Source organism: Loxodonta africana, chromosome 19, assembly GCF_030014295.1.
Source record: "Loxodonta africana isolate mLoxAfr1 chromosome 19, mLoxAfr1.hap2, whole genome shotgun sequence".
NCBI classification, from domain to species: Eukaryota; Metazoa; Chordata; class Mammalia; order Proboscidea; family Elephantidae; genus Loxodonta; species Loxodonta africana.
In genome coordinates, this window is record NC_087360.1 from 7873590 (window position 1) to 7901104 (window position 27515).

General features: G+C 51.6%; 1 protein-coding gene across 4 annotated transcripts in view; it reads right to left on the minus strand.

The window, feature by feature from the left end:
* Positions 1-936: 936 nt before the first annotated feature.
* Positions 937-27515, minus strand: part of MLXIP (MLX interacting protein) — a 75977-nt gene continuing 49398 nt past the window's right edge. Inside the window, exons 2-18 of one of the 4 annotated variants that reach the window (XR_010318553.1) lie at positions 25636-25742; positions 24905-24990; positions 23221-23310; positions 22753-22794; positions 22260-22431; positions 21539-21628; positions 20938-21029; positions 19350-20001; positions 18788-18909; positions 18475-18652; positions 16830-16957; positions 16039-16143; positions 15779-15906; positions 15537-15660; positions 14161-14290; positions 11429-13261; positions 937-1054 (exon numbers count right to left, since the gene is read on the minus strand). Coding sequence is in view for 2 of the 4 variants with exons in the window: in XM_064272147.1 (XP_064128217.1) it covers positions 13140-13261; positions 14161-14290; positions 15537-15660; positions 15779-15906; positions 16039-16143; positions 16830-16957; positions 18475-18652; positions 18788-18909; positions 19350-20001; positions 20938-21029; positions 21539-21628; positions 22260-22431; positions 22753-22794; positions 23221-23310; positions 24905-24990; positions 25636-25742 (2368 nt within the window). In the remaining 2 variants the exon portion in view is untranslated. Of the gene's footprint in view, positions 1055-8314; positions 13262-14160; positions 14291-15536; positions 15661-15778; positions 15907-16038; positions 16144-16829; positions 16958-18474; positions 18653-18787; positions 18910-19349; positions 20002-20937; positions 21030-21538; positions 21629-22259; positions 22432-22752; positions 22795-23220; positions 23311-24904; positions 24991-25635; positions 25743-27515 lie in introns of those variants that run through there. The other 3 variants (XR_010318552.1, XM_064272149.1, XM_064272147.1) reach the window with 3 other exon arrangements.

Below are 27515 nucleotides of genomic sequence, written 5' to 3' on the forward strand. Positions count from 1 at the left end.
ACAAAAGACCTCTTTGAAGTCTTGAAAAGCAAAGACATCACTTTGAGGACTAAGGTGCACCTGACTCAAGCCATGGTATTTTCAATCGCCTCATATGCATGCAAAAGCTGGACAATGAGTAAGGAAGACCAAAGAAGAATTGATGCCTTTGAATTACGGTGTTGACGAAAAGTATTGAATATACCGTGGACTGCCAGAAGAATGAATAAATCTGTCTTGGAAATACAGCCAGAATGCTCTTTGGAAGCAAGTACAGCAAAACTTAGTCTCATGTATTTTGGACATGTTATCAGGAGGAGCCAGTCCTTGGAGGAGGACATAGCGTTTGGCAGAGAGTCATCGAAAAAGAGGAAGACCCTCAATGAAATGGACTGAAACAGTGACTGCAACAACGTGCTCAAACATAGCAATGATTATGAGGGTGGCACAGGACCAGACGGTGTTTTGTTCTGTTGTACACAGCATCGCTATGAGTTGGAATAGACTCGATGGCACCTAACAACAACATATATATATACACACACATACATACATATATTTATCGTCAGCATGTTTGGTGTCATATCTGAAAACATGTGCCCAGTCCAAGGTTGCAGATATTCACATCTATTTCCTTTTTTGGGGGGCAGGGGGGGTTTATTTCCTTTTAAGAGTTGTGTAATTTTAGCTGATTACATGTAGATCTATGGTCCACTTTGAGTTAATTTTGTATGTGGTCTGAGACAGAGGTCCAACTTCATTCTTCCGCATGTTGTCCCAGCACCATTTGCTGAAAAGACTACTGTTTCCCCATTGAATGGTCTTGGCACCTTTGTTGAAAATCGTGTGACCATAGATGTATGGGTTTATTTCTGGACTCTCGATTCTATTCCATTGGTTTATATGTCCATCCTTATGCCAGTACCACACTGTCTTCATTAACGGATCTTTCCAGTAAGTTTTAAAATCAGGAGTGTGAGCCCTGCAACTTAGTTTTTTTTTTTTTTCAAGGTTCTTTTGGCTATTATGGGTCCCTTGCAATTCCATATGAATTTTGGTGTCAGCTTGTTCATGTCTGCCAAAAAAAAAAAAAAAAAAAGCCAGTTGGAATTTGAATAGGGATTACATTGACTCTCTAGATCAATTTGGGAAGTATTTCTGTTTTAGCAGTATTAAGTCTTCCAATTCACGAACATGGGATGTCCTTATATTTAATCTTCTTTAATTTCTTTCAAGAATTTTTAATTAAGGTGAAATTCACATAAAATTAACCATTTTAAAGTGTACAATTCAGTGGCATTTAGTACATTCACAATGTTGTGCAACCATCACCCATGTCAAGTTCCAAAACATTTTCATCACCCAAAATAAAACCCCGTATCTATTAAGCAGTTCTTTTTTCCCCTGTTCTTCCTGTCTTTAGGCCTGACAGCCACCAACCTGCTGGTTGTCTCTATGGATTTATCTATTTGGGAATTTCATATATTTTGTGTCCAGCTTCTTTCACCTAGCGTAATGTTTTTGAGGTTATTTACACGGTAGCATGTATCAGTATTTTATTGCTTTGTATGGCTGAATGGTATTCCTTAATGTTTTGTAGGTTTCAGTGTACAAATCTTGCACTTCCTTATTCTTAGGTATTTTATCTTTTTTGATGTTACTGTAAATGGAACTGTTTTCTTCATTTTTGAGTTGTTTGTTACTACTGTATAGAAATATAACTGATTTTCATACATCAACCTTGTGTCCTGGAACCTGGATGAACTTGCTAATTCACTGTAATAGTAATTTAGTGGGCTTTTAAAGGTTTTCTATAGACAGGAGCATGTCATCTGCAAACAGAGATAGTTTTAGTTCTTCCTTTCCAATCTGGATGCCCAATTTCTCTGGCTAGAACCTGCAGTATAATGTTGAATAGAAGTGGTAAAGGCAGACATCTTTGTCTTGTTCTTGATCTTGAGGGGCAAGCTGTTAGGTTTGGGTTTTTGGTAAATACACTTTGTCAGGCTGAGGAAATTCCCTTCTATTCCTATTCTGTCGAGTGTTTTTATCATGAAAGCCAAGCCTCAGTTTTCTCGTCTGTAAAATGAAGACGATAATCCTTACTATCTAAGGTTCTTTGAACAGCGAAACTGTGAAAATGTAAGTGAAATGTCTAGCATGGAAGCTGACATATGTCAGCTGCTATTTTGTGGGAGGGGCTCGGCCCTTGGTTCAGACACACCTTGGTCTACAGCTCAGCTCCACACTTGGCAGTGGTGAGGCTGGGCCAGTTATGTAGCCTCTTTAAGCCCCATTTCCTTATCTTTAAAAGAGGATAATAACAGTACCCACTTCACAGGGTTGTCGCAAGGATTCAGTCACTTATCATTGTCCCTGGCAGGTAGTGGTAGATACGGTTTACGTCACTAGCTTACTAAGTGCCCAGGACATAGATGCTAAGTGCTATGGTAGATGACTGATAAAATGAGATGCAGTCCTTGTTCTGAAGATGGGTGATGCTCTAAATGCAGTGACATTGCCAAGTAGAAAGTGCCATGTGACAAAAGTGACAGACGTGGAACACTGGTGGGAGTTCAGTCCAAAATGGGGTGGGCCAGGTCAGGGAGGAGAAAGATTAGCAAAGACACAGAGGTAAGAAAGCATGGGGCATGTCTAAGTAACCGTGCGAGTTCCCTTTGCCTGCAGTTGAGGCTCTGTAATCAGGGAGTAAGGGGAGATGAAGCCAGCGTCTTAGCGAATGCCAAGCTAAGGCCTGGGGGCTGTAGAAGAGGAGCAGTGAGCTCTCAAGTATGCCTGCTGGGGCACAGTTCTGAAAAAAGGATGGATGGGTGTTAGGAAGCTTGAATGCTATTTCCTCACCTTTTCTGGATCACAGCTGGGGGAGTTTCGTTAAAAGATAATTCAACTCTGATCTGTGATAGCTGTGTTCATGGCACAGACTGGGACCACGGTTAGTGACATTTTGAAGAAAGAATTCACTGCATAAGATGTGGTGAGTGACAAGGGGGAGGTATCAACATCACTGTCATTAGGGAATTGCAAATTAAAACAGCCATGAGATGCCACCACACACCTATTACAATGGGTAAAACCCAAAACAATGACATCAAGTATTGGAAAGGAAGTGGAGAGCAGGAACCCTGATTCATTGCTGGTGGGTATATATAACGGTATAGTCACCTTGGATGACAGCTGCGTCGTCTTCTTACGAAGCCAAATTTGTCGTCTTACCATACGATGAAGCAATCACGCTTCTAGGTATTTACCCAAATGAACTGAAAACTTATGTCCACAAAAAACCTGCACATGAATATTTACAGCAGCTTCATTCATAATTGCCCAAAATTGGAAGCAACCTTCAATAGCTGAATGAATAAACTGGCAATCCATACAATGGAATATCATCCGGTGATAAAAACAAAGGGGTCATCAAGTTACAGAAGAACATGGAGAAACCTGAAATGCACACTGCTAAGTGAAAGAAGACAGTCTGAAAAGGCTACTTACTGCATGATTTCAACTATATGGCATTCCGGAAAAGGCTAAACTATAGAGACGGTACAAAATCAGTGGTTGCCACGAGTCCTGGGGCTGAGAGAAAGGACGAATAGGTGCAGCACAGGGTATTCTTCAGGGCAGGAAACTTTCCGTATGATATTATAATGGCGGGTATATGACATGATGTGGCTTTTAAAACCCACAGAGCGAATTCTAATGTAAGCTATGCGCTTCAAGGAATAATAATGTATCCACACTGGTTCATTGATTGCAACAAAAGGACCAACCATGTCAGTGCAAGATGTTAGTAAGACAGGGAGCTGCAGGGAGGAGAGGAGGAAGAGGGGATACGTGGGCACTCTGTACTTTCTGCACAATGTTTCTGTAAAACTACAAGTGCTATAAAAAAGGTCTATTAAAAAAAATAAAAAGGAGGGGCAAGACACTGAGGAGAAGGAAGAATTCACAAGGACTCCAGGATCTTAGGAGCCCTGGGGTCACAGCGGTTAAGAGCTCGGCTGCTAACCAAAAGGTCAGCAGTTTGAATCCACCAGCTGATCCTTGGAAACCCTATGGGGCAGTTCTACCCTGTCCTATAGGGTTGCTAGGAGTTGGAAATCAACTCGAAGGCAACGAGTTTGTTTTCTGGTTCCAGGATATTAGAAGGGCTTAGGAAGATGGCCTTAGTGACAGAATTAATAAAAACTGAAAAAGTTGGAGAAGGATAAGATTTGTTGCAGATGGGGAAGAAAGCAGGGCAAGAGAGACTAACACAAAACAGCTAACATTATAGGAGCTTCCTATATACCTGGCACGTGGGATAGGTGTAATTATTATTCACATATCATAAATGAAGAATTTCAGGTACAAGAAGGCTGTCACTTGCCAAGGGCAGTCAGAAATCAGGTCACATTGGGTCTAGTAGGTCATGACAAGGAGTCCCTGGAAGTTTGAGCAGGCGAGGGACTTGATCTACTAGCCTCTGCTTCTTTAAAATCATCATTCTAGCTGCATGGAGAACAGATGGAAGAGCAGGGAGAGGTGAAATACGGACAATATTATGGTCATCCAGGCAAGAAATGACAGTGGTTTGGGGAATTGCAATGGTAGTGGGGATGGGGAGAAGTGGTTGGAAGTGCAGTTTACTCAGTCAGTATAAATGGTAGGACCTACTAACAGACTGAGTGTGGCAAGTGAGGGCAAGGAAGAACCAAGGATGACATCTCAATGTTTAGTCTGAGCAACTGGGTGGGTGACAAGGCCACTGACTATGATGTGGGAGATGTGAGCATAAACGAGTTTTGGGCAGGGGAAATCCTAAATTCAGAGAAACAGAGAGGTTTGAGAAACTTGAGAGCAGTGAGGAAAAGAAGGAGAAAATTGTGAGAAGAGATAAGTGACAAGAACTCCCAGGGTGGGAGAAAGGGAGTAGGTTCCAGGGATCTAAGACACAAATAGAGATGATATAGTTGACTGAATTTCCTCTGACATTTGCCCTTCCCTCTGGGTTTCTGCATCTGAGGGTCCTTGAGCGTATTCCCACCCCGCCCCCCTTCGCCTGGACAACCTCTCTTGTCCTTCTGTTCTGAGCTCCGATGCCACCAGCCACAGGGCACACGCCCTCGCGGGATCCTCCATGATTTCACAGCCAGCGTCTACTTCCACCACTCGGTGTCAGGACAGATTTTACCGTCTCTCTGACAGTCACTGTTGTGTACCCTGAACCTAGTTCAAATGAGACTGCAGGAAGAAGGGAAAGGTGGGTAAATATACAGCAATCACCTACGTGCTCTGCATGTAAGGTAAAGGGTCATCACCATTGACACTGATGGGTGGGAAGATGAGGGAGCCTGGCTGGACTGATACCCAGGCTCACTCGTGCCCCACCCCCACCTCAATCTGTAATAGAATCAACTAGCCCCGTTGGGGCACTTCCCCCAGGAGCCAGAATCAGTCAGACTAGATAAAGAGATTAGACTGCCTGCTCTATCATACCCTTTAAGGCAGGAGAGTAGACTTTTAGAAAGCTTTTCCCCTCACTAAACAATCAGGGTTTTCTAGTGATTGATTCGGCGAAACAGAAAAACTCCCCATTTCCAGGCCTTATCATTAACCGGGGCTTTGTCACTTTTCACGAAGACTCCGGGAGCTTTTGAATGACCAACACTACAATTACATGTACGATTCTTAAAATGTATAAACACATTTTCAGTATTACAGATGAAACCCATGTGGTGTCTGTGGTTTGCTTCAAAATGAGGGCAGGAGAGATATAAGGCAAAAGTGGCCACGAGTTGATGGGTACATGGGGGTCCACGATACGATTAGCTCTTAGGTCTGTGGGTATTGGAAGCTTTCTAAGAGTAAAAAGTCAAACTTGCCTTAAAAAAGCATATTTATTAAAATCTAAGACAAATGCTATCACAAACCCTACACCAGTCTAAATTTATACCTTATGGCATTCAAAAAAAGAGCTTCTAAAAAGAAGTAGGTAAAATGTTCTATAGAATCATATCCAAGATGAAATGCTTTCAAATGCCATTTGGGTTACACTTATTGTATCTACGATCTAAATTACTAAAGACAAAGTTTTAAAATGAAATACGTAATCTTAGGAGTCAGCCTGTAAGCCTTGTGCAACACCTACTTGAGCCTGACATTAACTATCAGTCCATGTCCGCCCGCTAATTCCGACCTTCCCTCCCTGAAGTCTCACTCAGAATTCCCACCGCCTCCACCCTCTTGGACTGGATGGGCTGGAATGCGCACAGGCTCACAGCTCACTCACGAATCATCTGGGTGAGTGCTGTGGGTAGTTTTGTGCTGGGCACAGCAGTGACTGTGACATCAGGTCTTTACCCCAACGGGCCATGTAGTCTCCTGGGGAGGATCAGCTGCATTGTCAAAACAGGGATGGGGTTTTGAGGAAACATAGGATGTTCTGAGGCCTACCTTTGTGTCCATACAGTGGAGCAGACGCTTCTTAGGAGGTGACATTTGAGGAAAGCCCTGAAGGAAGAGCTAGCCAGGAAAAAGAGCAGAGACGAGGAACGGGTTTGGGGCTGAGGAAACAGACCTTGGGAAAACGTTATGGGGGGAAAACAAAACATAACACGGTATATTCACAGAACTGAAGAAAGCAAAAATGAGGCGGGAAAGGCATGTTGGGGCAAGAAGGGCCAGATGAGGTGAGGGCCATACATTACTGGTTTTGGTCTTTAATCTGGAAAGCCCTTGAAGGATTTTGAGGACAGCGTTGTGATTAGACTTGGTCTTTTTAAAGCTCACACTGACTGTGCAGTAGAGTGGGCCAGGGGACGCCATTATGTGAACTGGTTGAGAGATGATGGTGGCTTGGACTTGATAATGGCAGTGGGGATGGAGAAAATGGATGATGTATTTGGAAGAAATATGGGAGACAGACTGACAGGACTTGGTGCTGGAGGGTGAAGCAGGGAGGGACGTACATCAGGATTGTCACTTGACAACTGGTGGAGAGACAATTTTACAATAAATGACGCTTTTACATTCTCTGACCCATGCAGCCTGTTTACCTTGGAAATGACAAGTTTCTTCATCTATAAAATGGGAATAACCATACCACCAACTTGGGAGAACTGTGTGGAGGGCTCTAGGAACTAGTGGGAGCCTGTGAATGGCCCCAACACAAAACACCAGCCCAATATCCACCTGAGGGACAGGCATCTCTAGTGCATCACCTTGCTCCTTCTACATTCGGTTCCTGGCCTGCATGCTTCAATTGCTACTCCCTCCCTAGTCTATTCAAACTCGACCTTCTCCAAACTACGCCCCTAGCATCTTCTAACATTATATACACAGCATGGAGCAGGCTCAAGAAATGGAAACCAACAAAACATACATGTGTTGCTCAGCTTGATGAAAACCAAGTTCCTTCTAGCCAAAAGGAGCCCACGAATTGCATACCTTTCTCTCTAGGTCCCGGGTTCTCCAGGTCCAAAGTCCTGCTTTGTGTCATGAAGGTTTTTTTACTTGGGTGAGGCATAGGAGTTTGATCAGACATGAGCCTATGTCAACCCACTGCAATTTAAGTCAAGAGATACAGATCTGGGTGTCGTTTGGTGAAACAAGCTGGCAGCCTGCACAGGGCCAGCACAGCCTCGGAGGGGCACCCCAGGTCTTCTCACTGGATCACCCTGCCTAGGCCCAAAGGCAGGGAGAAGGGAGAATGGGGTACAGGCAGATGGCGTGGAAAAGAGAAAAGCTTCTATGTTAAACAGAGATGACCAGATTCTCCTCAGCACCTGAAAGAGGGAGACACCTCTACTGGTCAACAGTCATCAGGGAGGCTACAGTCTCATGGTGTCATCACCATGACCAGAAGCCTTTCAGAGCTGGGGCCAGAGGCTCGCTGTCCTTATAACCTACGCTTTCTTAGGACAACGTTTCATGGCTTCCTGATCATCTGATGATTTTACACCTCACAACCACCTTGTAAAACGTGCAGTGCAGGTACTATCTGCCTAAGTTCCAGAGAAGGAATGGGGGCTTTGGACAAGCCCCGTGAGCCCCCCGTTCTCCCTTTGCCCACCTGTGAAAGCCCAGGAGAAGCCGCTGGCCCATGAGGCCCTGGTGAGTTTGTGGTGGAATCTCTGATCTTGGGCCTGCTAGTGAGGGGCTCTCTTTACGACCACACCTTTCAGGACCCACCCATGACCTCCACTGCAGACTGAACCAACACCACGCGGGGCGGAAGCAGTCTACCGGCTGAGGACACCACCTCTATCTGACCTAACCATCTTACCGTCTCTCTAGAGCTCAAAAGGGTAGCATTTAAGGTCACACAGCACAAGCATTTCAAAAAAATAAGGTTTTTATTGTCCTGGATGCAAACATTTTTAAAAAATGCATTGTAGTGTTGAACACAGCTGGTGGAAACGTGCTTCTCAACAGCAGAGTATCAGAGGGTGACGCTCAGGGTGACACACGCCAGAGGGGGCCCCTGACCAGACAAGGCTCTTCTCTGGGTGATTTTTTGTTTTTCGGAGTGCAAGGTGTAACTGTTTCCTCAAAGGAACCCTGAAACAGTCACCAAAACTCATGACAGAAAAAATGAACCATTTAAACAATAAACTGAAACCTGAAAAAGGCAAAGAGCACAGTGTTCCAGCGGTGGTGCTACAAAACAAGCAGATTAATACACTTTCCTTTCACAGCTGGGTGACAAAGGTCCGGCTACAGAAACAACATGGGCGTGGGGAGGAGAGCTGTACTTCTGCCCACCGTGGGAAACAGCCTGGGAACCAAGCATCCCAGGGCTGAGCCCTTCATACCTTTTTAATTGCAGGATGTAAACTCTGTGGAAATGTAGAAAACTTCCGATTCTCCCAGCCCTCCACCATCTCCTGAAACCACCAGGTCTCTCTGAAGAAACCCAGAAGAGAATTCTTCCCGTCATCACCGCTCAGGGCTAAGGCTGTGGTACCAGAGCTTTGACTGGGAGCTGGAGTTGCGTTTTGCTACATAATTGGAAAGGAATTTTACAAACATAAAATTCCATGAAGTAAACACACACATGCAGGCATGTGTAAGTGCGCGCGCGCGCGCACACACACACACACACAATCCAACATTCAACATCCCAGTTTCCCTTTTCCTTTTCAAAGGTTGGTTTTCACAAGCTCCAACAAGGAAGCAGTCCCTCATTTGGTAAACCGAGCCTGTCACATCCTCAGAATGAAAAGCCAGTAGCCGACCTGTCTGTCCGCCCTCTCCCAGGCCAGCCCCGGCAGAGGCCCATGGGAGGCCTGGACGCTTCTTCCACATTCCTGGAGCCTCTGCCCCACTTCCCAGGGCTTCCAGGGGCGTGGATTACAGAAGCCTGCCCGACAGATCACGGTGTCTACTGCATAGTACACGTAAGCAGCTGAGCTTCATGACTTCAAGCCCCAGCCTCTCTGTCCCCTCTCCTCAGACCCAAGCTCTTTAACACCAGGAGGCACCAAGGGCTCCCGCCAATACCACGTCTCAAGGGCTCACACACACCTCCCAGCTTCTTCCCAAAAGAGACCATGTCCCGGAAAGGGAAGTTCCACCATGTGGTGGGTGGGTTTCACCTATGGCAAAGAATGCGATGGGAAGCAGGTATCTCTAGGGAAAGGCAATTTTCCCCACCACAGAAAAACCGAGCAGTCCAGCTCACACACAGGTTTGTCAGGAACCACAGGCAGGGGAGCCCCGGCACACAGGCAAAGGCCACTGGGAGCTGGGTGACAACCGCAAGAGAAAAGGACTTCTGAGGGTGGGGAGGGTGGTGAGAGGTGACTCTTCAAACCGGGCAAGGCCAGTCAGGGCAGGGATGAGGGCTCAGCACCCACACCAAGGGAAACAGCGGCCGCGGGACGGAAAGACCCATGGGGCAGACCCAGCTCCACTTCTGATGGGTGCTGAAAACACACAGTCTTTTTCAGCTTGCAGTCTCTAAATTATCAACAAGAAGCCTGCCACTTATGGTGCTAGCCTCAGGATTTCTTCCAGGTAGAAAGCCAGGGCCTTCAAAGAAGGGGCACCCTCCAACCTCTCCTTGGACACCCATAACTGGGCCCAGGCAGCTGAGGGGGAAGCCAGCTGCACCACACAGTGACAGGCAGAGCTGGGCGAGTTCTCCATAGCCAGATCTGGGGTGGGGGTGCAGGGGGTAGGCAGAATCAAGCAAGGGTAGCGCCAGCCAGTGCCATGTACCACCACACCCCTCACCTAGGGCAGGATGAAGGTCCTCAGCACCTCCCTCGGGTTTGGGGAGCCATGTACTCTAAGAATCCACATTTACATTTCTACCAGCTAGAGCAGAAAAAGCCTGAGGACCGACCTCTAGAAAGGGAGGTATGGACCAGGTCACAGGACAGGTAATGAGGAAATCTGGAGCACAAGCTCATGAGTGCACAGTGGGGCGGCAGATGACATCCTTGCCCCTCTCTGGTCCTCCTGCCGGGGTGGGAACCCAACCGCACTAGGAACTGTGGGGGACGCCCCCTTTCTCCTCCACAAGACCCAGTGCTGGGCCTGCTTCCCTTGTGCCTGCTAAGCATCCTCAGGCAGGCACCCCAGTTCTGTAAACAGTCTGTGACGGAGGGACCAGCCAGCCTTCAGAAAGCCCGTGTGGTGCCAGCTTTCTGTCCTTGCACTTCCCACTCATTATGAAAAAGCCGCAGCATGCAGAGAGCTCTGATGGCACAGAAAGATTGCACAGAAACACCCTTCCAGAGATTTCTGTGCCTCAGAGGCTTGTTTTTTTTCTTTTCAGATTGATTTTCTTTTTTCCAAACTGTTGGTATTTAAACTTTTCTCTATGGATGTAGTGGCCAGAATGGGGGTGAAAATGAGTGTAAACAAACCAGAGTGGCTTCCGCCCAGGGTGAAAATCAAGGCCCAGCCTCTCTGACTGGAGTCCTCAGACAAGTTAACTGCGGGGCCAAGAAACAATCAGCTTTGCAGCAAGAGGCACAGCTTTGTGGCCTGACAGCCACGGTGGCCATCGGGAGCACCAAGAGAAAAGAACTGAAGCAGATTTCTACCAAATAAAAGCAGGCATCTCCTTAGCAGTCTGCTGGGACACACACACTCAAGTCTCACACAACCTAATAGACTGAAATATCTGACGGAACATGGAATCACAGACGTTAATTCAGCAAAAGGGAGAGGTAGGCCAAAGAAGCAAAAGGCCAATTTTATATCCCACAGAGTTTTAAAAAAAGAAAATTATTCCCCAGCAAGTGGTGAGGAGAAAGCTATTGACGTAGGAGAGTCCTTGGCTTGGCCCCCATACTGGCCAGTTAGTCGGTGGTCTGCATGTTTCACCAAGAAGGCACAGGAGTTGGGGGAGGGGCTGAGCTGACAGCCCCCTCGAGGCCCTCACAGATATATGCTTGTTGTGTTTTTTTTTCCCTTTTGACCTTCAAGGAATTCTTACCAAGGTCTTCACCTTTTGAAGAGTGACCTCATGGTTCCTCCTGGGGTAGAAGGAGAGTTCTGTTACCATTTCCCAGAGAACTGTTGAGGACCAGTCCACTGTCTGGGGCTCAGCCCTCAGGAAGGTTCTAGAACTCTCAGGAAGGTTCTAAAAGCCTGAAGACACAGTCTCTGGGAGGCTGAGGTGGGAGCTCCACACTGATCTCTCTTGTGCAGGGCTGAACCACAGACAAGGGAGCGGGAGAGACAGTGCCTGACTGATGGTGGACAGAGAAAACCCTTCTCTGTCTCCCACGACCCCAGACAAAGCGAGCAGCTGTGACCCTCTGAGCAGAAGCCTCTGGGAACCAGAGGGAACTGTGAACACTACTGAACTTTAGGAAGCTCCCACAGCGCCCCCTTGTCCCGTGGCTCCAGGCTCCTCAAAGCCACCCTAGATTCCTGTGCCACCGACAATGGCAATGCCTACTGCTGCTCTGGATGCCCCAGCAGGAGGTTAAATCAGTCTCCAGAGAGGAGGTGCCATGTTGGGCTTCCTGAGCTTCACAGCGGGCGTCCTGCCATTCAGAGGGGGAGGACGGCTAGGACTGGGCCTCCTGCAGCTCCTCCATCCATCCTTTCCTCCCTTCTGATTGCAACACACACTCCAGAATGGCCCACAATCCTCTGCAATTCCCTACTTTGAGCAAACTTGACGCTAACGCTTGACAGTCTGACCTGTGACCCCAGGTACGATGCAAGGGTTAACCCCTCAGAGTGCTGCCAGTCCACGTTCAATTTCTTCATCAAAACAAAAGGCAAGGCTGACTTTGGGCTTGATGACATCTTTGGTCCAGAAACTGCTATGGTTTGTGGTTCCAGCTGAGTGATGGCAGAGAGTGGTCAGGCCGAGGGCAGCGAGGTGGAGCCCAGACTTCAGAGGCTACAGCTTGAGGGTGGGAGCTTCCATTCAGCACCACTCAGGGGTGGTGGAGAACCTGGGCAGTAGGGCCATGCGTGAGGTGACCCTGAGAGGGCCCTGGGTGGAATCCTGCCCGTGGTTCCCAAGTCAGCAAGGCTATGCACGTTCAGTGTCAAAGGAACCAGACTCTGGTAAACAAGTACACCACTCAAGTGTCCAGGCCAGAGCACAGCCGTGTTGCTCACACTTCCGTTCCACCCACGTGCATTCGTGGTCTCAGCCCACTGTGCCTGAGCCTGAACTCAAGTCCAGATTTACTTACGAGGTTCAGCCTGTGACAGCTCATCAGGAGGACAGGACAGGAACGTGAACCACTGAGCAGGAGGGGAGAACTGCAGCTCAGATGGAGCTGGGAGGTGCCTCAGAGTCACCTAACCTGAAGAGCAGGCTGTCTTCTCCCATCCAGATACTCCATTCACAACTGCAGGGGCCTCCCCCTGGCAAACCACCGGCAGGACAGGACAGAGAGAGCAGGTGTGTCCCTTTGTCCGGGCTCCCTGAGGGCAGAGGGACTGGTGACTGAGGTCGCTGAGTGAGAGAGTTCACAGCAAAGGGCCCCCAGATCTGGGCTATTGCTGTTGGCAGGACCCAAACCTGCTGCAGACCTGAGCGTGGTATTTGGGATGGCCCGGGGGACCGTCAGTGTGGGAGGGGTCCTGAAGCTCTGCGTCAGGAACAGCTGGGGGCGCGGCCTCCCCTCCACAGGCAAGAGTCTCCATGGCGTCTCATGCAGCCGCATGCCAGCTAAGCGCTAAGACTCGCCTGTTCTCTTGCCAATTCTGGTGACAGCCTCAGAGGCCTGCTTGGGCAGCTGGGCTGGGTCTGTCAGAACGGAGGTTGTGGTACTCAGGTGGCGGAGAGTGTTCAGCACCACTGCAAGACAGGAGTGGGGTGAGCGGGAGATGAGTACACGCCCCGAAAGCCCCACGTCTGGGGCAAGTGTCCTGTGTACACGCCCCGTGTGGTGACCCTCCTGCACTGCAGCGTGGGGACCACTGAGCTAGACTGAAGGAGGGAGAGATGGAAGCCCTGGGCTGACGCCTGGGCACTGCATCTTTCTGCCTTTAGGATACTCCAAAGCTCTAGTGGGAACTGCAGACAGGTGAAGAACCCTAAATTTTTCCTGCTTGCCACAGGTTTTTCTCCACTTGTTTCCATATTAAGCTTCCATAACCCTAATTTGGAACCCCTGGGTGGTGCAAATGGTTAAGGCACTTGGCTGCTAACCAAAAGGTTGGAGATTTGAGTTCCAGCTGGAGGCGCCTCAGAAGAAAGGCCCAGTAATCTACTTCTGAAAACTCGGCCACTGAAAGCCCCATGGAACAAAGTTCTACTCTGACACACGTGGGCTGCCATGAGTTGGAACTGACTCCATGGCAACTGGTATTGCCTTAATATACGGAAATAGCTTTGTTAATTATCACAAGAATTAAACAAGTACCTGAAAGCGCCTGACACAGGGCCTGGCAGATAGGAGGTGCTCGATATAAGGAGGCTGAATTTGGTCAGTGACACACACCCTGACCATAGGAAGCCAAGGTGAGGACCTCAGAGACCTGCTTACCGCTCCTCCTCCAAGTGGCCTTTCTGGCTCAGGGCCACCTGACTAGCACCATCCTCCAGTCCTGGGCATTGTTCACGGGGCTCCTTACAGGGGCGGGCTAGGTTTTCTTAGGTCCTGCCTTCAGCTAAGGGCCTCCAGGATCAGCACCCAGGGTTTGCTAGGCCCCGGCCCCCGGCCCCCGGCCCCGGCCCGACCCCGCCGCACTCACTTGGCCTGAGGATGGGCAAGGAGCAGCGCTGGTCGAGCCAGGACAGCGCTGTCCGGTGGAGCTCCTCCAGACTGCTGGTGGACACCATCCCCTTGAATGACTCAAACAGTGGCTTGATGATGATACTGAACTGCACGACGCTTGGTTAAAGAAAAGGTCTTTGTGGGGAGGCCTGGGACGTGTACCCAATTCCGGTTATGAGCCAGTCACACCATTACTGGTTTCCCTCAGGACTGGCTGGTAATCGTCCACAGAAAATTAAGAAAAAGAGAGGGCGAGAGAGTGCTCTAGATGAGGTCAGGGTGCCCTCACACTGGCTGGCATGTTTGCATCTGATCGGTCCTAACCCCGGAGCAGGCAGGAAGCAGGGACAGGGCGGGTCCTTGAGGGGACTAGGTGGTCGTACAGTGCTGTGAGCAGGGCAGGAACGTGGCAGGCACAGAGGGAGGCAAGGGCACCTGTCTAGACATGCCAGCCTCCTGTTAAATGTGGCAGCTCTTGATCATACTCTGCTCAGTCTCCCAACCCCCCTGAGAAAACAGGCTCAGTGAAAGCATGAGGCCCATGTCCTCATCGATTCACCCTGACCCGAGAGCACGTCCACAGTCCCCACTCTGCAGCCATTTTACCAGGATGCACCTGACTCATGCCATGAATGGCAAGGGCTCAGGAGCAAACAGAGTAAAGGCAGGTCGGGGCACTGGGGCTGGTGGCAGTCGCCCCTTCCTGCAGTCGCCCACCAGTGTGCACACATCCCACCTGCCCTGCCACCATCGATGGTGGTAACGGTTCTCTCCTCCTGCACGACTGTCCCCTCAGACCCTCAGACCCGAGGCCCCTGAGGCGGTAGCTGCACAGCACAGGGTAGCCTTGGCCCCAGAGACAGACCTGGCACTCAGGTACACACCCTCCTTACCAGTCAGACCCTGCGGCTTCGACAGAGGGTGGTGTGAGGGAATGGGCTCCAAACCCAGGCTCTGCCCTTCTTGGTCCCCCCCCCAAGCCATCTGTCCCAGCAGGGTGGCACCCTCCTTGTGCTGCCAGGATCACTGAGCCTGCTGCCAGCTCATGGGGTCCCTCCCTCTCCCACTTTGCTGCTCTGAAGTGGCTGAGCACTGTCTTTATTTTTCAAGGACCCGTTCTGCCTCCCTGCCCTTCCGGCAAGGTGCCCAGGAAGCCCCAACCCTGATGTAGTTGACGACAACAGCCCCATTCCACACACCAGACCAGGCCTGCTCTCTCTTCTGAGACAGAGAGAGACACAGGGACTCAGTGCTCCTGTCTAAAGATAATCTTTCTCAAGAGAAGAGAGGCTCAATGTCTGCTCTTTCGCTGCACTGGCTGGGGGTGGGAGAAGCCAAGAAAACCAAAGATACAATCCAGAACTTCCAATTCTGCAGGGTTCGGCTCTTCACATATTCGTCAAACATGTCTTTCATGTGATCAAACTGGCGCCGGGTGACAGGGACACCGGTGGCAGGGAGCAGCTGCTGGCAGGAGCTGAAACAACAAGTGGCAGGCTATGGAACAGCTGGGGGCTTGTCGGGCTGGCTGCCGGGGGCTGCAGTGTGTAGGAGGGGAGGACCCTCGCCTGGCCCGGCACTGCCCACAGCCTCACATGATGGTAGCATTCAGGGCCTCAATCTCCTCCCGCAGCCGCCGGGCCTCCTCCTGCAGCTGGCTCCTTTCCTGCTGTAGCTTGGTGATGTACTCCACCGTCTTCTGCAGGGTGATGGCGTGGCTGGTCTGTGGGAGGCAGCCGAGTCAGGGGCAGCACCCCGAGGGAGCCTGGGTTCCCGGCACCAGCAGTAGCTCAGCGCAGGGCAGAAGGCATTCTGGCCAGTTCCCCAGCCACCTCCACACACTCAGTCAGCCTACCAGTTTGGAATTATTAGAAATCAGACTATTCAGGGTGTCAAAGCCGATCTTGATGTTGAAGCGCCTCTTCTGCTCGGCTGAAATGTGCTTCATCTGCCGGTTCTGCTGAGGAAAATGGCCGTCACTGGTGACATGGGTGAGGCAGGCCGGTCACACACTAGGCCCAGCCCTGCACACGTCCTGACCCCATGCGAGGCTGTGGGGCAGGTTAGGACCGAGGGGCGCCCACCAGGCCAGGCTACAGAGGGGTGTGGAGGGAGGGAGGAAGCTGACAAAGAACTAGGCTGTTCCCAAGAGGAGCCAGGAGGGGGCAGGACAGGGAACACTGGAACACCATCACTGCCAAGTGCAACAAGCAAGCCGGTAAGCGGCTGTCAAATAAATGTGCTGACTGGGCCTTTGGACTCAATGTCCAATCATCCCTCTCCTGGTCCCGTTTTTTCCAATGTTCCCTCCCCCTTACAACAGATGATGGTCAGAGGCGATTACCAGCGCTGCACGGGGACTACGCCGTTGGCTCTGGGCTCAAGCCCATGCAGAGGTCTCCGACATGTCCAGCACCCCCACTGGGCTGATTGTGGGGAAGCCAGCTACTGGGTGGGGAATGGAGGGGCCAATGTAATCCCAAGATTAAAGCAGCAACCCCCAATGTGCCTGACGCGCCCTAGACTGCTGCAGCCGGTCATTCTGTGCCTCTCCTTTCCAGCATGTCCCCAGTAAGGGTACAGCTGACCCAAAGCCTCCACAGTCTTCTCCCCACCCTCCCAAGGGAATCCAGCCACAAGAGATACCTTTAACACAGCCACATTCTTGGGGTCTGCAGGAGATTTCCCTGAGCAGTTGTTCTGGGGAGACTGAGGACTGGGGCTCTGCTCAGACGCACATGGAGAGGCCTGCCCAGAACTGGGGCAGTCACGACCTGAGAACACCGGAGACTCACCTCAGGAACAGAGCCTGGGAAGTGTACGTGGCAAACCAGGCGAGAAGGGCCACCCCACCAGCAGTCTTCACAGACCAGGGAAACCTGACAAGTCCCAATACTTGGAACCTTGCTTGTAACTCCCAGAGGGGCCCCCAAGAAAAAATACACACTCTGGCCTAGATAAAGTGGTGCCCAGCTGCCCTGGGGTGTGTGGCTTGGCTGAGGCAGGATCCAGCCTTCAGAGGAGGAGCAGACATGGCCTGGGCTTGGCCTGTTAAGACTCAGAATACCGCCTCCAGGCACCCAGGGTACCTGTGGTGTCTGTAAGGCTCTTGCCCTGTGCAGCAAGGAGATGGGTGTATTTTCATTCTTTAAACTGTATGCATATGTCTTCTTACTCGTTTTACCATACCTGCCCCCCAGACGTTTTCTCATTAGAAAAACAAAAGCATCCTTTCGCCCACACAGAGAGTGACAGAAAGGCCCTGTGGCTGGGGCAGCCACGTTCCCGTCTCTGTCTCTGGGGTCTGGGTAAGGGACGCTCTCTAGGAGGATGTGGTGGCTTCCTCAATGTAGCAAAGCACCTGAAGTTTGTCATTCTCTACCATGTGATTTTTCCCAAATGACTTCCATCCAGTGTCACAGCCTCCCTCTGAATACCATGGACGAGGCACTGCTCAACCCTGCCTCTCCCTGATGACTATGCCGTGTTTTTATCTTCCAGACTGAAAGTCCTGACCTCTCGATCCCTGCTTGGGCAGGTCCCCCCATCCATTCCTTTCAAGTTAGAGACCTTTCCTCATTGGGCCTTCTTGACACGGAAGGAAGACAACTGTTTGCGTGAAGTTTCAGAACAGCAGTCCGGGGCACCACCTGGCCCTGCCGTCTTTCTAGATGTAAACTGGGCAGTCGGTCCTGTCCTGAGCACCTCATCAAAGCTAAAATGGGCTGGCTGACGTGGACTGCTTTCCTCACCGTGAGGCTGGTGCCGAGAAAAGGCTGGGAGCCTCTGGGGCCACAGTGGCTTCGCAAGTCCTTTCTGGGATCAGAACTGGCTGCTGAGGGGCAGTCATTTCTGAAGCAGAGTTTAAGAGTACTTTCCCAAGGGTGCCAGCTGCCTACACCTAGAGGCTCCTCTCCTGCCTCAGTCAGTCCGACTGCTGCCTATGCGGATGCTGTGGAGCACCAGCCTGAGGTCTCACTGATCAACCTGAGGGCTCCCACGCCAGACCTCACAGCCTAGTGGCGGGATGCCCACTGCACCCCATGCTGGACTTCACAGCCCGGGGGAGAACACCCACCGCACCCACACCAGACCTCACGGCCTGGTGGGGGGACACCCACTGCACCCCACGCTGGACTTCACTGCCTGGGGGGGAACAGCCACTGCACCCACACTAGATCTCACAGCCTGTGGGGGGGACACCCACTGTACCCACACTGGACCTCAGCCTGGCGGGGGCAGCTCCTGTGCTCTGACACAGCCCCACCATCCCAGTGGAGTGAATACTCACTGGGACCTGCAGTGGGGAGCTGGGGGCCGCCCCCATGCACCAGGCCCTGCTCGCCCTTCACCAGGGTGTCTGGCACGGTGCCCGGGGAGAAGAGGCGGGAGACAGGAGGCTGGCTGCCTGGGCTATGGCCGAGGTCTGCCACTAAGATGCTGCTGTGGAACTCCGTGACTCCAGGAGCCTACAGTGACATGGAGAGAGTGGTCACCTGACAAAAGACACGTGGCAGAGCAGGAGACCAGTCATGCTACAAGGGCATGGAGGGTCTGCCAGGGCCCCAGCCCCTCCCCATGACAAGCGAGCTGGCGTTTCTCACCCTGGCAATGGCAGCGGGTGCGATGACCACGTTTGACTGGGACATGGTGGAAGCCAACATCCCTTCTCTCTTCAGAGGGCCTGATGTCATAATCACTGCTTGTGGTTGTCCTGGAAAGGCAGCTGACAGAGCAGGGAAGGGTGAGGGCCCCGGGTCATGCGGTGGTCAGCCTGGTTCTGCAGACTGCATTCCGGTTACCACTGAGCAGCAGGGCTGCCCAGGACCAGGTGACCCCTCCCGCCACCGAAACACCTGACCCTCAGTGCAGGGAAAGAAAAAGCCACCCAGGCAGCAAAAACACTCCTGCAACTTGTGCCTGAAGGGGACAGATTACAGACCCAGGAAGGAACAAGATGGTCAGGGCCATGAGTTTTCAAACCGTGGGTGAGACCAACGTACAGGAAAAAAAAAAAATCAACTAGAATAGACGACACATCTGTATTATTTCATGAAACTTGCGTTTCACTCACATGTGGGCATGGGGGTAGGGTACACGGCCCCCTGCCTGGCTTGTAAGACCTGGGAACGCAGTCAGCCTCAGGTGCAGCTCCATTTGACTCACCTGGGGTGATGCAAGCATTCTTCAACACCAACGACACAGGCTCTGGTTTGGGAGCAGGCACTATTTTGGGAGGCTGCTTGGGCCTCCCCCCAGTCAAGGATACAGGTTTGGGGGGCACAAAAGTTAAACGGGGTTGGGGGGGTCCAACCATTGGTGGCTGGATGACAGGAGACAGGGCCAGGCCACAGGAGGAGACCGAGGGGGTGGGGGGACAGGCGGTGATCACCAGGCCCTGGCTGTGGCTGAAGGTGGTGGCAAAAGCGTCATGAGTGAGGGTGGCAGAGGCTGTGTGGGTGATGACAGAGGGGGGTTTACTGACTCCAAACTTCTGTGCCTGCAGGAAGGCAGAGGAGGCTGGAGGGCTCAGGGCAGTGGCGGGAACCGGAACCAGTGGTAACGTGGGTGAAGCAGGTGTAGGGGCAGGGCTGGGAGAGAGTAAGGGCATGGTAAAGACGGGCAGAAAGGGCTGGGGCACACTCAGTGCGGGCTCAGTGGGGCCAAAGTCTGTGGGCTGGACGAAGGGGTCCCCGGTACGGGGGCCATGGTCACAGCTCTGCTGCTCTGAGGGGTCCAGGGAGGCAGTCGCAGCGGGGGCAATGAAGTTGTCTGTGAGGCTCACGGTGGGGAGAGCGGTGGCTGGCAGGATGCTCTCCTGAGAAAGGAGGTAGAGGAGGAGAGAACAAAGGCTGGAGTCAGACGTTTGCTTTTACTTTCTAGAGCTACACACCACCAGGACAACAACGTGCTCCAGGCGCCAGATGATTCCTGGACAGGGGGACCAAGGAACTGCCTTCCCCCATCACACTGATCTCTGGGCACAGATCTGCATTTCCCTGGGTATCTGCAGGCTCCAGTTTCCACCAGGAACCAACGCTAGCACGGAGCTCAGACGGCAATTGCTCCACAGCTGGATGCCAGCCAAGGACTATCCGGTTTCTGAAGTCCAGCAGGGTCTCCCCAGGGCCTCTGCCATCTCCCATTACAGGACAGACGCAGCATGGATCACAGCTGCTCATGGGGTCCCCCAGGACCATTTCATGTGTCAACTTCTAGAGAGGTCACCTCTTCCTCAACAGGAGAGGCTATGAGGACTCAACTGTTTCAACCCCAGTCTCCACAGAAGACATTCTTCCCAGAGCCAGATGGAAGAGGACAGTGCCAGGTTACTGGAGTCTCACTGGATATGAGTGCCAGCCCGAGAGCTCCTTACGGATAGGGAACCATGCCTCACTCAGCCCTGCGGCCTAGAACTTGGGAACCAACTTTTGCTAATTGAGGAGCAAAAAGGGAAAGAGATATGCAGAGCTTGGTTTTATTAATGGCCTGTGTTTTCTGTCTAGCTAATCCCATCTTAACTGGTCAGAACAGAAGTGCACACGGAATACAGGGAGCCCTGGGCAGGCACACGTTTCCCGGCAGAGCTTCCATTGTCATGGACACTGAAGGGCGCTCTCAGGTCAGGAGAACTTCATCATACATTACATGTGGGTCAGCACGCGACGGAGCAACCCCGAGAGCGCTGCTTCCAGCCGCGTGGTCCTGCCCTGAGCGGAGCCCTGGTGTACGGCTCTGAGGACGAGCCTCATACCTGAGCAGGGGGGCTGCTGGGATCGGGTGCAGGGGCAGGGGTGGAGGCAGGCAGCATGGAGCCAAAGATGGAGCGGCTGGAGGAGAAGAGGTCTGAAAGACAAAGTTGGGGGACTTGTGAGCTTCTCGTGCCCACCATTCCCAAGGTCCAGACTAAGCAGTGACCCCGCCTTACCCAGAGGAATGCCATGTCCCGCTGTAGAGAACTCTGCAGAGGCCCTCTCGTCAGAACTACACATGCTGGCAACTAGCCTGGGCTCTCAAAGACTCCCAGGCCGGATCTTACAGCCATCTCTAAGGTGCACAACTGCTGCATGTTGGCTGTAGCATGAGCGCCCCCTCCTGCCTAGAGGGGGAACTGCTTATACCCAGAGCCAAGCCTGAACCTTGGGGGACAGAAAGCAGATTTCTTACAGAACACTGTTCCAGAAAAACTTCCCAGGCTGTGCAGCTACTATAGAAGAAAGGTTTAGTTTTCACTAAATCCTAAGTCTGTGCCTTGCCCATTCTACCCAATTCTCTCGGAAAGGGAGGCTCCTATATGCTTTGTCCTGGCAAAGGGAGATCCAGGTAGTGGCTGTGTTCTCTGCCCCAGTGCTCACCCTGAAAAGGCTCAAACGTGTCCATGAAGTCCAGGTTGGGCTGCAGAGGAATCAGCCCCGGCTGGATCATGTCTGCGTTTCCCAGATGTGCTGTGGGAATCAGACAGTAGAAAGGTGTCATTCTGCCTTCTCAGGTGGCGTGGTAGGAACACAGAAAGAGGCTGGAACAGAGCTTCCTGGCCCTGCTACATTCTAGATCCTTTCCAGGGGAACTGGTGAGAATGTCTACCTCTGCAGGTTCATGGCCATTCCCCCACTCAGAAGGCAGGAGAGAAAGGTCAATGGAGTATCCAGGAATAGACACCCCAAGAAGCCGTGAGCAGCTAAGCAGAGATCCCTGTGGCTCGGTGGCTCTTCCCTCAGGGTTAACCTCTCAGACCTCATGCCACCAAACTAGGGGCCATGCCCAGGAATGCTTCTGATTTCTATAGTGAGTCACGCCCCCAGCCAGGGGCCAGTGTTAGAAATACGTCTGTTCTCACAGTGGGACCGAGGGACTGACAGCTGTCTTGGCAAGGTTCCTCTGCAGCCCCCACCCTACCAAGTGCACGTAGTCTCATGTAAAATGGCGCTGGCCACTCCTTCACCTCCTCACACGCCTGCCCTAAGCAAGGGACCTGCAGCAGGCCAGAGCTGGGCCTGAAATGAAGCCTGGCCCGGAGGCCTGGAGGGGAAGCAAAAGCACAGGGTCTTCAAGTTCAAAGGGCTTAGGTATGGTTACCTATTTCCCGTGGGTTAGGCCAGGCCACAGGCTGGTGTGAAGACAGTGTGGAGAAGAGGGTGTCGCTGAACTCAGACATGAGCATGTCAGTGTCCAGCAGCGGGTCCTCCTCCATGGGGACTGGGGTCTTCCATCCATCCCCATGTTTGTGCCAATAGAGCAAGTCATCATCCTACCTCACAGAGGGGGAGGAAAGGTGAGAGGGGAAATACGGTGCTTGGGTTTCCCAACCTTGTGGCGCTGGGGAAGGCGCAACAAGGGCTGTGCTGTTGGAAAAGGTGAGTGGGGAAAGCTTAGTCCAGCCCCTGAGATGGTGAGGACTGGGCTATCCTGGGCCCTGTAATAGACCTTCCCATGAGGAGGGAGGCAGCCCCTTCTCTAGCCTGAAGGGGAGTCCAGGTGCCCCCACCCCACCCACTGCAGAGCTCATGCCTCTGTGCAGGCAGTGGAGGCTCCCATGAGGGGTGCCCCAGCCTCTCTGAAGCATACTCACCTGCGCCAGGCTGGACAGGTCTTCATCCTTGTGCTGCTGTAGCTGCAGGGGCGGGAGAGCAGACGAGGTGGTCCCCTCAGGCCCTGAGCAGGGTCAGGCCCTCAGCCCCACCTCCCTGGGAGTGAGGGACCTCTCTGGACATAATCTGGGACCCTGGGAGACAAGCAGGGAGAGGGGGCCTGCCTCTGTTATCCCCAGGCCAGTGCCTGGCCCAAAGGAGATTCTCAACCAGCGTGGAGTCAGTAGCCCCAGTCCACAGCTGGGGAAACTGAGAGCAAAGGGGGCGTGACCGTGGCAGGCCCATCGTTTGGGCTGAGACCAGAGCCTTGGATCCTGCCTTCTCCTTGACTCTCCAGCCCCAGGTGGGGAGCGCGAAGCCTCTGGCACCTGGGAACAGTGGCTTCTCTTCCTTCCCTCCCCTGCAGGGCCTTCCTGAACATGCTCTTTAGGAGCCAGTGCCGGAAATACCCTTTTCTTGAAGTAGGTTCTCCACTTGTGATACTCCCTGATGACAATCTCAATGCGGCTCTTCCAGTACTTCCCTTCCGTGGTGATGGCCTGCAACAGGGACAGAGGGTAGGAACACAGCAGTTTCTTGGTTGATTACCAAAACTCAGTGTGTGAAAGCAGAAGAGTCGGACACTGGAAGTCCTCCTGGGTGCCAGCTCAGAACGTATTTACAACGTCACTCACAAAGGTGTCCCATCTTGTCTGTGCTACCACCGGCCCTCCAACTGAAACTGCACTTTCATCTCGAGACCTAAGGTGCCCCAGGTGCCTCGGCGGACCGGTCCTGGGAATTCGGGTTGGAAGTCCAGGGCAGAGCAGGATGCTCGGGCAGAGAAGCAGCCCAAAGGCTCCACTCCAGCCTTTGAGGAACTTGCAGAAACTCATAGGCAGCCCCTTCCCACTTCCAAAGGGGAGAAACTAAGGGCCAATCACAGAAGCTCAGGTGGAATGTAAACTCTGAGCATCTGGTCCAGCTTTCTGTCACGGGAGGTAGAAATCCCTTTCACAATATCCCCTAACTCATCCGCTTATAGGGTTTTCCCTCCCTCCGCCCCCCAGTTGCCGCTGATTCAGACTCGCCGCGACCCAATGTGCGTCAGAGGAGAGCGAGGCTCCGCTGGGTGTCCAGTGAGTCATTTGTCAGAAGCACGTCACCAGGTCTTTCTTCTGAGGCACCCCTGGGCGGACTAGAACCACCAACCTTCTCGTCGGCAGCTGAGAGCATTAACTCTTTGACCACCCGGGGATGAATTCACCACGTCCTCAGACAGCTCCCCTTACTTTTAGATTCCTGTTTTTCCTTCTTCTTCTTCCGGCTAGGCTATTTTAAAGCCAGCTTCCCACACGAATACGTTAGTGTGTGTCTCTAACTGCGAGGAACCTTTTCTGAAGCGTGATTATAGTATTATCACCACACCTAACACAACGACATTAAGGCCAATACTGGAACATGTCCAACTGTCTCAGAACTGCCTTTCGTTAGGTTACTTTTTAGATTGGGTGTTTTTTTCCTTGTATCGTAAAAGACATGCTTGAACAAAACTACAACAACGCAAAAGAGCCTGAATGAGGGTCTCCGCTCCTCTGGCACCCCACTTGACACCACTCCCAAGAGTACCCTCTGTTAAACGAGTTCTGGGTATCCTTCTGGACGTTTCCTATGCAAGTATAGTCAAAAAGATAAACACGTTTAAAAATTAACAATGAGACTAAAAACACCGTTGTGCTACTTCCTTTTTTTCATTTACTATTTCCTTGACATCCTTCCATCTCAGTACATAAGGGTCTGGAGATGAGTCACTCTTGAACTGCTAAAAACACCTGTCTTACACTGAGTCCAAACCCTCCACGTTGACTCCCAGAAGTAATACTGATCTCACATGACAGCAGAGGCTACGTCCCGATCGGAGAACCCCTCAATTTTGGGTCAGTCCAGCCTGAAAAGGGGGGAACCCCTGTGGCCCATGGGGTGTCAGAGACCACTTGCTGCTCATGTTCCTTCTCAAGGTGGTGCTGGCTGAAGAACACATAGTCCTTGGTCTCCCATCACAGAACCCAGCCCTCCCTCCTAGCCCTCTAAGTGTTTCCTCCTAGAACTAGAGTGGCTCTCCTCTCTCCACCACCATGGACACTCGCCCAGTACCTCTGGCCGGCGATGCTCGTCCACGTCCACAGAGCCGTCAAGGGGAGTAACAAAGTGGCATACGGGATTCTTGCGCTTCTCCAAATCTGGGGGGAGGGAGGGCGAGAAACCATCACTATAGCCAAGAGCCCTGAAGGAGCTCCATGCCCATCTGTCTCCACCCCTTCCCACGGTGCGGGACCCTCCAAGTGTCCTCCCTTCTCCTCCCTTGAACAACTGGGGAAGTCAGGGAAGCCAAGGAGCCAAGTTAGACGACAGGAGCCTGTCAACTATGCGTGGGTGGGAGGGGCGTCTGGCTTTTCGAGAGCACACTCATCTTCTGAGGACAGTACCAGGCCCGACCGCACTTGTACCAGCTGTGGATAGAGAAGAGGGCCTGCGCCTGCTTCTCAGTCCTGCTGCTCCCTGACCTTTCAAAGGGCACCTCTCTGCTACAGCCTTCCTGACTCCTGAGAAGAACGAGTCCCTCCCTCCTCTTCTGCCTTGACAATATGGGGCTTGTGTCTCCATCATAACTCTGAGCCCATTACACTGGGTCCTACATCAACACACCTGCCTCCTCCAAACTGAGGGCATCTGCTCGGCAGAGGCCCCTCTGCTGACGACAGTGTCTGACGGCTAGACTAGGACGTGGCTTAGCCCTCCTGCCTCCAGACTGCACGAGAGACACTGCTGCTTGGAGCGCAAGGTTCCAACGCTCGGGGCCCCCTGGGTGCTCAAGCAGCACTCACACTGCATGTACCACGCCCGCCAGATGGCGTTATTGAGCCGGATCTTGTCCCTCCACTGGAGCTTCAGGCCTTTGAAATTCTTCCACTTTGGAGACACCAGCTTCCCACTGAAAGGCAAGACAAAGAGCTTGGGAAACTCAATGACTCCTCTTAAAACAAAGTAAAATCAAGTTGTGCCGTTCCATCATTTCAGGACCCAAACTCTGGATGGATCCGTTAGAAGCCCCGGGCAGAATACATGAGTCACTCGCCAGGCTTTGTGGTCACTTCAGCATGACACCAGGTGGGAGGGGGTGGGGCGTGAGGAGTGGTGGTGGTGATGGGGTAAGATGTGGAGGGAACAGGACTGGCCATGGGTGGACAACTGTTGGAGCGGGCAGACGGTAAATGGGGTTTACTACACTATTCTGTGACTTAAAGCTTTCAAAGGCTTCCCATTACCCTTGGGATACTGTAGGGCCACTCAGGCCCTATGGTAGTCTGGCTTCTCCAGCTTGTCTACATCAGCTACTTCCCTGCCTCCACCACACTAGGTGGTGGTCACTACCTTGACCAGGCCACATTCTTGCTCACCTCAGGGCCATCCAAAGCCAGTCAGAAAGCACAGCACGGTCCTCCCTCCTCCCCTTGGCTTAGCTAGGGTTTCCTTATCCTCTAGGCCTTTACTTCAACATCACTTCCTCCAGAAAACCTCTCCTGACTGCTCAAGCTTGGTTAGCTGTGCCTGCTGTGTGCCCCACAGCCTCTCTCTGCTCTAACACTCCGAACACAGGCTGTGTAACTTAGGCTTCAGAACACTGGGTGCTCCTCAAGGGCAGGGGTCTCGCCCCCTTCCTCAGCCCTTAGCGCGTGACACAGGGCAGTCTCTTCACACTTGTTGACCGAGTAAATGTGGCCCAGGCTCTGCCTTCGGAGAGTAATGGGAGCAAAGAGGCAGGCAGGGCACCAAAAGTGGGCGCCTTGGGTGTAAGCTTTTCCTCCTGAGGAGGAGGGGCCAAATGACAACAATGGGGCAAATACAGAAGAAAGGAAATGAATTACAGGCCAGGAGGTCGTGTTAAAGGTCAGGTCTCTTGGTAATAACTTAAACCTAGATAATCAAGGTAGATTAATAGCTCACATTTCTATTGTTTTAGGGTTTGCTGTGTGTGTGTGAGAGAGTGTGTGTATACATTCATTTAATCCCTATTAAAACTCTCTGGGCATGGTGCTGTTATCTTGATTTTAACCTAGGAAACTAGAGTGCCAGAAAAGTGAAGTGGCTGCCCAAAGGTGCACAGCTCATATGCAGTTACACACAAAAACTCTAAACCCCACACTGCTGGCAGGTGAAGCTAGGCAAAGCTGATGAACATGGAGGCAGGTTAGAAGTGCCCTCGGACTGGGGACAGAAGTGTCCACTGAGAAGGGAAGGAATTTTGTATATTTGAGTTTTATCTATTCAAAAAATAAACAAAAATGTTATGATCAGAAATTTTACTTTTCTGTATCTACTCGTGCACAAAGGGGGGAGAACTACACATTTTAAATTGTATTAGTTATTATGTGTAATAGTAAAAAACTGAAAATAATGTAAACGCTCATCAATAGGGAAACAGTTAAATAAGCTATGGTACGATCATACCACGAAAAACTGTGCAGCGATTTAAAAACAGAGAGACAGATCTACGTGTTCTCACACAGACAAAACTCCAGGACATGGTGTTAAGAAGGTATTAATTAATGTGTAAAATATATATACATATGTGTGTGTGTATTTATATATATAAAACCAAACTCGTTGCCTTCGAGTCAATTCCGACTCATAACAACCCTACAGGACAGAGTAGAATTGCCCTAGAGGGTGTCCAAGAAGCCGCTGGTGGATTCAAACGTGCTGA